Source organism: Atta cephalotes, assembly GCF_000143395.1.
Source record: "Atta cephalotes unplaced genomic scaffold scaffold00044, whole genome shotgun sequence".
In the NCBI taxonomy this organism is placed as follows: domain Eukaryota; kingdom Metazoa; phylum Arthropoda; class Insecta; order Hymenoptera; family Formicidae; genus Atta; species Atta cephalotes.
In genome coordinates, this window is record NW_012130108.1 from 1,109,206 (window position 1) to 1,122,533 (window position 13,328).

The window sequence follows — 13,328 nt, forward strand, 5'->3', positions numbered from 1 at the left end:
TACGTAGTTGTAAAGTTAAAGTAAGTAAGTTACTTTATTTACTTAAATTTAATTTAAGTTAAGTTAAGTAAGTAAGTTATACTAACTATATAGTATACGTACGTGTGTGTGTGTGTGTGTGTGTGTGTGTGTGTGTGTGTGTGTGTGTGTGTGTGTGTGTGTGTGTGTGTTGTGCACAGAAAAAGCTAATATTACTTTTAGATTGAAAGATTGAAAGAAACATAGAGATATGTTTGTAGAGCTCCATGCAATTCTTATAAAAACGAATAAAAATGCATTCAGGATTGAAAAACATTCATTTTAACATTCATGAATCAATATTTCTGAAAATCTGAATTCATTTTGATTCATTTCAATCCATTCTTGTTTGTTGGGAATTGATTTTCACTACGTAATATTGTAAATATATGATTTTTTCTATCTATTGAAAATAAATAATTAAAACTTGAAATTATTTAATGAAATATTTAAGTTTTTTTTTTACATTCCATTATCTTCTCGCTGAATAAAATATCATACAGTAATTATATATATCTATTGTATGTATAATTATTAAATAATTATATATTAATCATTCTAACTTTTCTTCTTTCTTTCAAACTATCTATTTGAATATTTATTGTTTGAAAGAGGCTAGGATGGAGAAGAAGCACAATAAAGATAACTTTTTCTATGCTGATACACTTTTGTATTTCATATATAATTCTAAATATTTTATAGAACATCGGATAACCTGTGTGTTATCATTTGTTGTACTAGTTTAACAAAATAATTCTAAACATGCTTATTATTGAACATATGTATATCTATACTTCATTATCTCATACGTTCTCGATGTTGTTGGAAATGACTAACACGTTTAACTTATTTTAAGTTGAATCTCGATTAAAAGTTAATTACGAGTTATTATGAAACTGGACTTAAATGAATTCTATGTAACTGTCAGTTAATTTAACCGAGGTTGGTGAAAGTCGAGACCCTAACTTTTCATCTTTTTCTAGTTTAAGAATTAAGAATAAAGAATCTAGTGTAAGAATAAGAAAAAGATGAAGAATAAATTGAATCGAGAAGTTAATTTACATAAAGTAAAGTTAATTTACATAAAAAGAAACGGGCACAAATTGGTTAGTACGTGTATCAAATTGCGAAACTAAAGACCATCGCAAAAATTTTATGCTTGTTCTACAATAGGGTGGCAAGTTGTAAGCCGTAAGAAATTAGCCAATCATAGTTAAATATGAAAAAAATAATCGACTGTGATTGAAATTTCTTACTGCTTACGGCTTGCGACCCTATTGTAGAACAGACTTTAGTAGTAATCATAATACCATCGTAAAACAAATCGGCTAATCACAATCGAGTGTTTTAAAACGTGAGATTGCAATTTTGATTATGATTGGTCAATTTGTTTAAGACCATCGGCCTAGATCTTTTATTTCAAAAACAATAGCAAAGCTAAAATCTAAAAGGCTAATTATTCTAACATTTTCAGATATCAATATATAATTATGAATTAAATGAATTGTATACAGTTGATCATATTTAAAAATATATTTAATAAATTTAATTGATCAAAAGGAAAAATTCTACGAATGTAATAATCAATTGATATAACTGATCCTGATTACGTCCTTAACATTAGAAAGCTGATGAATCCAATGACTGCGTGATTAAGGACTTTTCTTTTTTTTCTTTATTTAATTAACCGAAACGAATGTGCGCAAATAAAGGAAATCACTAGGAGATACAATATGTACATATTTCTCACAGTTGTGATATTGTTCGCAAGTCAGAATCAATAAGGGACTGCGCACAATCAAAGGAATAAGGAACAGGAAGCAAAGAATAAAAATTTCAACCTATCAGAAACTATGTATTCAATACATGATACAATTTCATAGGTTGAAATTTTTAGGTCGGTATTCATAGTCAGATCTTATATTCAATCATTTCAAGTACAGTCTTAAGAAGTCACAAACCAAAGAACCGTATTAGAATATTACTTAAGACAATCTTGAAATAAAAACGGACTATGAATACCACTCTTATTCTCTATTTCTTATTCCTTTGATTGTGACTCCTAAAACTATCCGATAGCGGATATGTTTACAATTATCCTTTCATTGCAAATGTACCGAAATATTTATTTGGAATGTTATAACTTTCCGAGTTTTACATAATAAAAATAATAAAAATAATTATATAGTTATAAAAGATATAAGTAAATTAAAATGAAAGCTTTTTAAAATGTACATAATAGATATTCTGATTAAAAATAACAATGAAAGAAATAGAAGAGCTCGAGAGAATAAGCGCTGTTCAGAATGCTGCTAGTTGTTAAAAAAAAAAATCTCTTAATATACAAGTTAAATTTATTGAAGAATGGTAGAACAATAATCGTCTATTCTTCAAAAAGTGTCTTCGTACGATCGATTCGATTTCAATATCTGTATACATTATAATGGAGTATATACATTTGTTGCTATATCAATTTAACTCACCGAGATTCTCGTTGAGATTCTTGAACAAATAAAAATTAGCAAAACTGATAAAAAAAAATAGCAAAAAAAAATTAACAATACTGATAGTATGATTTCTAGATAGATTTGTTGAAATCAAATTATATTAGGATATGAGAAAAACATTAGGATAGTATTTAAGAAAATAGTTTGATCCTCAATGAACTTTGTCATAATCACATAGAGATAACAGTTCAAAATAATTAAAAGAGATTAAAGTTAATTATAAAAATCAAAATTATAAAAGAATAAAATTTATATATTCAATAATACGGTGCACTGCCGAAACATTAATGTCGACCAAAACTGAACAGTGATTAATTTTATTAAAGTTAATTACCGATCATACGAGAGACTTTGGAATCATACAATGAATTCGGGAGAATAATTTTTACTTAGTACAGTACCTCAACCAGGCCAAAAAAAAGAACAAATCTTCAATCTTTTATCTGCGAGTTTATCCTCCAGTTCTGGCTATCATTAGTTCAAATTGATAATGTCATTCACTGTGACAACTGTATGAATTCGTTCAGATTGCTGCCTGTCAATTTCTACATCTCCAATACGTTGTCTGATGCCTCAAAAATCGAAGTAATCTCAGAGAGATCCTGATTATCTAAGTGATAGTGTTGGAGTCAGATTGACGTTCCTCTTGTACGACGATGATCTGCGAAGGCTTCTCCATCTCAGGAGCTAACTTGATCTCCTAAATGATATTGACCTCCATCGCTGGGTCAATCTTTCATTTCATGTAAGATGACGCCGCGATCAGAAATTGTTCAGAACCTTCTTCTGTGATTCCTTTTACACTATTAAATCGATTAGTATGCGTATCTCAAATTGAACGAACTATTTGATACGTCCTTATTTAAAGTAGCGAGTTTAATATACGAGCCAAGTATTTACAGCGCATGAGATTTTTTGATACCATTTGATACATGTACCAGTTTGGTCTCGCGATTCGGGAGTATCAGACAAGAGCCCACTGAAGTAATTCTCCAGTATTTATATTGAGAGTATCAAGTAATTTAGTACGTGTAGTACTAAGTATTACTACTACCAGTATTCGGTGTAAACTTGTATCTTCTACGTTGTCGATAGTCTTGAAAATTTTATACAATTCTGGACTCACCTCTTTTATCTTTGATGTATCGCTAGACTTATAATAATAATGATCACGTAATACTTGTTTGAATAATTTGGTACTCGAGATCATTGGATCCTTTTTCGAAGATATATCACTTGATATGATATTATTGCTGCTCATCGTCGTACTTTGGATTTTTTTCTGAACATTTTCCAACATTTCTTCCTCTTTTTTTCACTCTTCTTTTCCTATTGGAATCAAATTTCTCTTTGTTGCTTCTATGTCATCGTTGTACTTCCTTATCGCATATGTTGTTTTCGTTTTACAAATATTCTCTTGAATGGTAGCTGCTGTTCATCTTTAGACTCATCATGTCCGGTAATATTTCGTTAATCACCATTATATTTTTTCGTTTGCGACTCCTTAATTTTAAATATCTACTATTTCCGCTACGTCTCCAATTGCTTCAGCTTCTACATAAATTATTTCCTGATCCTGACCCAGGGTGATCAATTGCTTGTTTTCCAAAGTATCCGAGCTTTCTGGTGTATCATTGCTGGATGACGTTGAAGTCGTCACCTCGAACTTTTCGTTCGCTGTATCTTCTGTTTTTTGACGTTGTTTTGCGGATTGCAATAGCGCTTGTACCATATTCTGATTCTTATCGAGCGGTAGCTTCCTTACTACTCGCTTCACTACATCGTCAGACGATACTTTTGTCAGTTCTGCAGAATCTATCGTAGTTCCGTCTGGATTCATGATAACTTCATGAATAACATCATTCTTTCGGATAATTCTACTGACAATAACTCGCTTGATCTTACGCGAGCCGGGAGAACCGCTCAGAGAAGAATCTTCATCCTTGATACCAGATAAACTAGCTGATGTTTCTTCGTTACTTCCTCCTGTCGGTTTCCTCACCACAATTCTTTTAATTCTTTTAACTTTGATGGTGTTCGGAGTGGATGCTAAGATCTCTGATTTATCGTTGTCCTTGCTATTTTCTTGAGAAGAACTCTGGACTCTCGTCACAGATGTTAGCGATTCCTTAGATTGATCTTGATTGTTCTGTTGATGCTTCAACGGGGTCTTCTTTTTGGATGCTGAGGTGATGATTTGTAACTTGTCATCCACATAACCGCTTTTGGGAATCTTTTCGATTTGCGATGACATGAGGCCTTTTAAGCTGCTCTGAGAAGGAGAATCGATTGAAATAGTTTGCTTCGTACTCTTGAATATTTCTTTCTGCTCTTGAATATCGTGTATACGCTCGATGGGTGGAAATGTCGTGATTTTGACCATGCTACCATTTTTACTACGTACGTACATCACATTGGGTCCTTCCTTTTCTTGTTTCTCGGAATTCTCTTTCTTATCTTTTCTGGCCTGCTCTTCTTTCTTCTCACTCTGTGAGGGCATTGACGGCTTTGGTAACTTCTTCACAACGTACCTTGGCGACTCGTGATCATTCCTATTAAAATGCTGATATTTTTCTTTTTCTTTCGTCTTATTAGACTTTAGTTTAAGATTTTTCTTAATATTGGGCTGTAAACTTTCAGGGTCCATTTTCTCGCCCGCTTCGATATGCTGCTTGATGTGAATGACATAATCAGCGCGATTACGACAAGATTCTTGACAGACATCGCAGGTGAGGCACATGTATGTACGTTTCGCGTGCATCAACTGATTCATTTTTAAGCTCTTCTTGCCGTTCTTGTATACACGGCGCTTCTCCTTTGAATGGGACATACGCATGTGTCTAGTTAAATGATGCGATAGTAGAAATGTGCGAGGACACAATTTACACATATACGGTCGAGGACCAGCATGGGTAATCAGATGTCGGGCCAGCTTTGTGCAAGTACGGAAAGTATCCTTACAGTAATCACATACGAATTTTTCATCCTTATTATTATGTAGCGTCTCGTGCCGTTGCAGACCCTGTTTGTATAGGAAGCGCTTTTTGCAAATGTTACACTGGAACGGCTTCTCTTTCTTGTGTGCCGAGTTCTTATGCTCTTCGAGTTCCTCTGTAGTGAAAAATTCATTGTCGCAATGGGAACAGGCGTAGTGCGTCTCATCTTTATGTACCTTCTTGTGACGTTGCAGCGAAGTCAGCCGCGAGAATTGCTTCTCACAGATCGAGCATGAATGCGGCTTCTCCTGCGAATGTATACTTAAGTGCTTGACCAGATCGTGTTTGTTGAAAAAGTTTTTCTCGCACTCGTTGCACTTGTAATTGCGAGCGCGAATATGAATGCGCTGAACATGCAGCAGCAGAGCCTGACGTAATGCGAACGTACGTTCACATTGATCGCATGCGTGTACTTTGACCTCTGCTGGCTCGTATTCTCTGTTTTCATTAATGTTACTCGCTTCCTGATTACTCTCACTATCTCTGTTCTGCTCGTTCTCTGTTTCCTCGTAAAGATGCTGCTCGCTAATATTCTGGTTTTCATTTTGTGATTCTCTTTCCCTCTCTTTCTCCCTTCTTCTGGTCTCACGTCTCTCTCTTATATTTCTGCTATCATCATCAGAGGTGCGTTGCTTTTTCGAAACCTCGTTCTGTGATTCGGCTGGTCTTTTATTGCCGATCTCCGTCAATGGATTGATACGGAGGGGGAAAGGTTTCGGTAATTTTCCAGACAGAAGGCAATCTCTTAATGCCTCGTCAGCTTTCTTGCACTGCAACTTGAATTTATAAAAGTAGTCCAGATTCCAGCGGCACGTATTACAGATCACCTGCGGCATCTCGTCCTCGATATAGACCTATTAAGAAATAAAATAGTTTATTACGAATAAGCTTACCTATTGACGATTTGGAAAAGTCTCTTCTCAGTGTTGGACGAACATTCTTGAAAAATATTGTATACGAAAATATTAAAAAAATTTATAATTATGTTGACCATATGTCCTTTATTGTAAAGGATATATTTAACAATTAATGATAAATTTTATCATTTTAATAATATTACAGGAAATTCCATTCTACTTAGACATCTCCAATGACTAATATACATGTAAGAAAAAATAAAATAAACTTTCTCTTATTTAAACCGTTTATCTATTAAAATAAACCATCATCATGCTCAAAAATTCTAACTCCAAATGAAAAACTCTAGATGAAAGAGAAAAAAATCAGGCGAAAATGCAAATTAAACATCCTCTCTCGGCGGAATCGCAACGTCATGATCGGCCAGCAATATCACTGCTTATACTAACAATCATTAGAGGCTTTTTACAATAAGTCATTACTTAACTTTAAAGCTTAAGTTATAAGAAATTGACTCATAATCGATTATTTTTCTTACATTCGACTGTGATTGATTAATTTCTTATGACTTAAAACTTAAAACTTAGATAACGACTTATTGTAGTAAACTTATTAAGGCTGCTTTGTATAAACTTTACAAATGCATAAGACTTAAAGCATAAGAGAATTAACTAAAATATGAAATGAAGGATTAGTTGTTTCTCTTATGTCTTATGCAGCATTGTGCAAAAGTATGTATTTATGCTGTTCTTACCCGCGAGGAGAATTCGATGAGATACCTCCGGTGATTAGTATCATTGGCTGCGTTCAGCAGAGAAAAAATTAATCAATTAGCGCTTAATGATTCTTTAATATGATTGGTTCCTACACTTGAATCCAACGAAGAACTAAAGACAAGAACCAATCATATTAAAGAATCATTAAGTACTGATTAATTTTCTCTGCTGAACGCAGCCATTGACTACTTAAATATCATTCAAAGACATAGAACACGGATTGCGCCATCCCTATCTAAATAGCTAATGTAGCTAATATAGTCAACAAAAATAAAAAGGAGCATGAAAACAGCCAATCTTTCTTTCTTTCTAATATTATATAATATTAATATAATAATATTATACCATTGAATAGAAAAAGATAGAAACTGGCTCTTTGCATTCTATCTCTCACATTTTTATAGATCAAAGTGTAAATACAAATTGCACGGTCCATGCTCTGTAGATGGTATTCATAGTTCATTCTTATTTTAAGATTGTCTTAAGTAATACCATAAGATGCTAATACAGTCCTTTGACTAGTATTCATAGTCAGTTCTAATTTTAAATAATGTCTCAAGATATCAATAGTGTTTTTTTCATTGGCAGTACTAGTGTGTACTCAATGCACTTTAAAGCTATTGTATATAAACCAACATAAAGATGTATATAAGTGTTTGACTCATCTTCATTTGTATTTACATATCCGAGCAAGAAAAATCATATTAAGATGTTTAATAAAAATATAAAATGAATTAAACCATGAAATATTCAGTACATTTTATTGTGCTATTTAATAAAATACACATTGAGCATTCTATCAATTGAGATATATATATATATATATATATCTCTTTTTCCTTTAGATTAGAACAGTATACAGCTTTAATGTATATTAAGTGCGCACTAGTTCTGCCAATAAAAAACGCAATAATACTGAGACATATATCTGTAGCCTAGAGAATATAGTATATCTAAAATACAGATATAAGACATTCTAAAGACATCATGTTATGAAGATGTTCTTAAGATGTTTTATATCTTCTTTTGAACATGTATGCTGAGTAACAACTTAAGACAGTCGTAAATATAAGATCCAATTATAAATATTGGCCTCTGATTGACTTATGACATCTTAAGATTGTAACCTGTACCTAAAACAATTTCAAATATATTTGATATTCTTACAAGAATAATTATAAGAATCTTATAAAAATTGACTATGAATATCAGTCTATGTCTTTGGTATTGTTAGCGGCAGGGCCACTCACCTCTCAAGTCTCACCTCGATAGCAACGCAGGACATGATCTGCAACTGGAGCGGTAGATGGACTGACTTGTGGTTGTGCTCGTAAATGGAGTTCAAAGGTTCTGAATCCGATAAGCAGAATCGACAGATGCGCCGGAAGTACAACGGTGGCGGATTACTCTCCATGATTGCGTTTTGTTATTCTGTAAATATTGAAAATCTGTATATATGTTACGTATAGTAACTACAGATTTTCCAGGGTGTATTTTCTGTATGTCAGGATTTGGACGAAGTATGACGTCACACATCGAAGTTGTCTCGTGAAATGGAACGATTCTTGGGCGTTTTTGCACATACATGACATAGAAATAAATAATACTAAATTCAGATATAAAATTTTTAATATAGTATATTCTTTGTTTATATTCAAACACAAAACTGACAGAACATAAACATAACCTACAACGCAATTCTACATATATTTGATCGTCGCGCTTTATTAGAGCATAACGTTCTGCGCATGCGAGACGTTTTTCATTGAAATTCCAACGAAAAGTTATCGTTCGGATGTTAATACGGAATGCATTCCTATAAGTACTTGCCAGTAATTTAACGGAACGCACTTCAACTCTACCGGTGTTTCTTTTCGTCTTTTTCTACTTTGTTTTTTCTTCCTCAGTAGTGTGTGCTGATACTTTTCGTCCTTCGGATGTTCATTACTCACTATGGCTGCGTTCGGAAACTTCACCCAGGTGCCCCCGTGTATCATCTTATCTTTGTTTAACAATGGGTGAGCAATCAGCAGTGCTATTCTCTAATTTCATAACGACACTGTCGATACTATTATGTGACGTTGCGCAATTTTTTTACCATATAAAATATCTGTGCAATGATATTGTGGCTGTGTTTGCTTTGTGTTCACAACGCTTTAGGCATCATTTCATCCTTGTTGTTTGTCAAATGTTAAACGAAGACAAAACGAGTGCTCATGAGTTGTCAGTATGAATTGGACTACCGCCATTGTTATTAAAAGTTACAGAATAGGCATAGATCCGATTTCACAATATATATGATTACCTAAAAATTAAAGGTAAGAAATTCATGAATGAATTTCATTGATATATCTATTGGTAATCTTTAATCTTTAAGTAATATATTATGAAAACGGACCATACTGGGCTGCGTTCCACTTGATGCTTACAACTTTCGAAATCATTTCATTCTTATTAACAATTGTTAAACAAGGACAAACGCTCATTGATGGTGCGTTCAGGGAGACGCTGTTAGCGTTATTCTGTTATTCTATCTTCATTGTTTATTAGACGAAAACAATGGATAGAATGACTCAAGTATTAATAGCGTTTCCCCGAACACATCTTGAAACTGTGTTCACTTTACCGTTCACAGCACTTGTGAAATTGTGAGCATCAATTGGGTGCAGATCATCGACAAGATACTATTAAAGATCGACGTTTGCATCCTTGTGAATATTGAAGTGATTAAAAATTAAAAACTGATAATATATCAGCAAACGAGAATGGATTGAAATGAATTGAAATGGATTCAGATTTTCAGAAATATTGATTCACGAATGTTAAAATGAATGTTTTTCAATTCTGAATGCATTTTTATTCATTTATAAGAATTGGAGCATATCGCATCTATGCCTTTCAATCTAAAAATAATATTAGCTTTTCTTGTGCACACAAATGCAATTATGAAACGTAATACTGTTCGATTCAAAGTTTTGAATGGGAAATGTAGTTTTTCAATCCAATTGTATCCAATTGAATCCAACTGAATCCAATTGAATCCAATTAAGCCCCAAAAAAATATTAGCTATTTAAAATATACATTCGGATAGAAAAAAATTTCAATCCATTTTAATCCATTCTCGTTTGCTGGGATTATACTTATAATTTATTTTATGATTATATTTATGATTCATATTAGTTTAATAGATTTATACATTTAGAACTCAATAATACTCGATTTTTCGATAAAATTGTGATTTCAGTGTTACCGTCAAAGTTTAACTTCAACAGAGATAATCAACAGAGATGATAACCGCAGAGAAAAAAATTGTAATTTTTCTGCAATATGTAGGATATTATAGCTTTATAAGTATATTTATTTATGTAATAAATTTAACATTTATAAATTAAACATTTATGTAATAAAAAATCATAAATTTAATAATGTATGAGCCAAATATTTATGTTAATAATAGTAAATTTATATCAATTATCGATAATGTCAGCGTTCTTCAATTACCTTCGGACCTTTGAAGCTCTTTTTATACTGCCGAAAATTTATCCAGGGTTGACGACCTTCAATAGTATCTCATTGGTGATTAGATGCATCCAGGAAGTCAATTGTGTATCTTGAAATGAAAATTAATAAATGTGAACAAATTCACTAGAATATTCATTAATTTAATTGATCCAGTACCTAGTAATCATTGCACTTTTATAATTTTCACCTTATTTCAAAATACACAATCGAGCTCCTGAAACACAACCGCTCAGTGAGCGTTCAGTGAGCTCTTGTTTGGTCTCTATTTTTAGATCTAATGGAATATGCCAATCAGATGTAAGAGCTCAATGAGCACTCAATAAGCGGTTGTGCTTCTGGATGCATCCAATGAGTGCATTCAGTACTACAATCGCTCTTGCATTTGATTGACATATTCCATTAGATCTTAAAATAGATCAATCAAATAATTCAATTCAAACCGAACATTCCATTTGTATTGTAAACGTGAACGTATGTCTCGCAATGATGCATTGCTGGCCGCATCGTTACATATTGACATGCGCGCAACTAGCCGGCGCCATAGACGAACGCCACGTATTTTGTTATATGCTAACCGTGTCGCCGCGTACCGGCAAGTGCGCAACGTACAAGGAGAAAGACGTTTATCGTGCCGCTTCATTAGTTCGTTCCATCAGGAGATAAAATTATAGAAATTCCTAACGATTCGGAGTCTCATCGACGATGTCTCGCGTTCACGCGGGTGCGCTAATCTGCGCTCTCGCGTTCTACCTGGGGACGTACAGCGGTTGCACCGCGGTCAACCTGGATGGAATCGTCGATCCGAACTTGACCATCAGGAGCGTCGAGCGACACATCGACCTGCAGTCCCAGCTAACCAAAATCACCACTCGAGTGGTGATGGAAAACAAGCAAGGCAAAGAAGACCGCGTCCGGAATTTCCTCTTCTGCCTGGACAATGCTCAGAGTAGATTCATCAGTTATATAGCGGCACGTGTGGAACCTGATAAACTGGAGTTGAAGGTGAAGGAGACCAAAGTGCCAGCGCATCGTGATCGAGTCTTCTATTCCGTTGATCTCGGCAACCATCTGGCGGCTCGGCGTTCTCTCACTATTGAACTGGAGACAGTATTCACGCACGAGCTAGTACCGCATCCCAAGCAGATCACTCAACAGGAGAAGCAACTCGTCAGGTACACAGGCAATGTGTATGCCTGCTTGCCCTATCCTGTCACCAAGCAGACCACCTATGTGGCACTACCCACTCGCAATCTCGAAAGCTACACCAAGATCAAGCCTGTTTCCCAGACTGGCTCGATGTTGGCTTATGGTCCATATGAGTCTCAACCGCCATTCTCCTATGAGGAAATGACTGTACACTTCGAGAACAACAATAAGTTCCTCACAGTAACGAGGCTCGAGAGGGTCCTCGAGATCTCTCACTGGGGTAACATAGCTGTCGAGGAGCATATTGATCTTTTACATACTGGAGCGTTGTTGAAAGGTTCCTTCTCACGTTACGAGTACGCCCGGGAATCCAAATCTGGACAGGCAAGTATCCAAAGTTTCGATACTATCCTGCCGGCGGCCGCTTCCGACATTTATTACAGAGACGAGATCGGTAACATCTCCACATCGCACACCCGCATCAAGAAGGATTCAGTGGAACTGAATCTGCGGCCGAGATTCCCATTGTTCGGTGGTTGGAAGACTCGTTACACAATTGGTTATAATGTACCCAGCTATGAGTACCTCTTCCATTCTGGGGACGAGTTCGCCTTGGAGATGAGACTGCTAGATCACATCTTCGACGACATGGTGGTGGACGAGATGGTCCTGAAGATTATTCTGCCGGAGGGTGCAAGGAACATAAAGCTGGAGCTGCCTTATCCTGTGAACCGCCTGCCAGATTCCCTGCATTATACGTATCTGGATGTCACTGGGCGTCCGGTGATATCTGTGACTAAAAATAATTTGGTGGAGAATCATATTCAGAGTTTCAGGCTCAAGTATACGTTCCCGCGTCTGCTGATGCTGCAGGAACCGCTGATGATCGTGCTGGCGTTGTGGCTGATGTTCCTGGCGGTCATAGTATACGTGAGATGTGATTTCTCCATCGATAAGGATGAAGTATCGGAGAGCAAGCTGAGGATCGCCGGTCAGTGCGAGAAAGTTCTCGCTGCTCAGGATCGCAGGATCGCGACTTACTATAATCTGGAGGAGCAGCTGTCGTACCTGAAAGTGTCTAAGGATACCAACAGTTTCCAGTCCGCGATAAAGGGTATCAATCAGGAATACAAGGCGGCGAACAATGCACTCAACGAGATCGCGCAGAAGATAAAGGGAGAGTCCACCGACGTGTACGATCGCATCCAGGAGTTACAAAAGTGCGATCGTTATCTGAAGGAGATCTACGGCCAACTGCAGGCATTGTACTTGGAGAAACTGATCCCGGGCAAGATCAGTCGGCAGCAATTCATCGACATGGAGACGACGATCTCCAGAAAAAAGGAGGACTGTATTGAGAAGATTAACACAATCATCAAATCGCTCCGGTAATCATGTTTCGCGAACGAACTCTAAAATTTCGAGAGCAACGATGGTACATTTGCAATACAGTAACGCCTCGCATTTGTTAATATTCCATTCGCGAGTATGATTGAGAAAGAAT

At 35.4% G+C, this 13,328-nt stretch overlaps 2 protein-coding genes across 2 annotated transcripts; one reads left to right on the forward strand and one right to left on the reverse strand.

Annotated features, from left to right (window-relative positions):
- Positions 1-4,035: 4,035 nt before the first annotated feature.
- On the reverse strand, positions 4,036-8,569 carry LOC105622397 (zinc finger and BTB domain-containing protein 24-like). The gene is made up of 2 exons (XM_012203823.1): positions 8,420-8,569; positions 4,036-6,375 (listed from the first exon to the last, which is right to left on the reverse strand). The coding sequence occupies exons 1-2, from the start codon at positions 8,567-8,569 to the stop codon at positions 4,036-4,038; spliced, it is 2,490 nt and encodes an 829-aa protein (XP_012059213.1).
- Positions 8,570-11,380: 2,811 nt separating this feature from the next.
- LOC105622398 (dolichyl-diphosphooligosaccharide--protein glycosyltransferase subunit 1) lies at positions 11,381-13,216 on the forward strand. Its single transcript, XM_012203824.1, has one exon. It carries the CDS (start codon positions 11,381-11,383, stop codon positions 13,214-13,216), a length of 1,836 nt encoding a protein of 611 aa, XP_012059214.1.
- Positions 13,217-13,328: the final 112 nt, after the last annotated feature.

Coding starts and splice junctions, on each gene's coding strand:
- LOC105622397 (XM_012203823.1), bottom strand. CDS start 8,569: ATGGAGAGTAATCCGCCACCGTTGTACTTCCGGCGCATCTGTCGATTC. Junction 6,376..8,419: donor TGTCCTGCGTTGCTATCGAG/GTGAGACTTGAG, acceptor ATTTCTTAATAG/GTCTATATCGAGGACGAGAT.
- LOC105622398 (XM_012203824.1), top strand. CDS start 11,381: ATGTCTCGCGTTCACGCGGGTGCGCTAATCTGCGCTCTCGCGTTCTAC.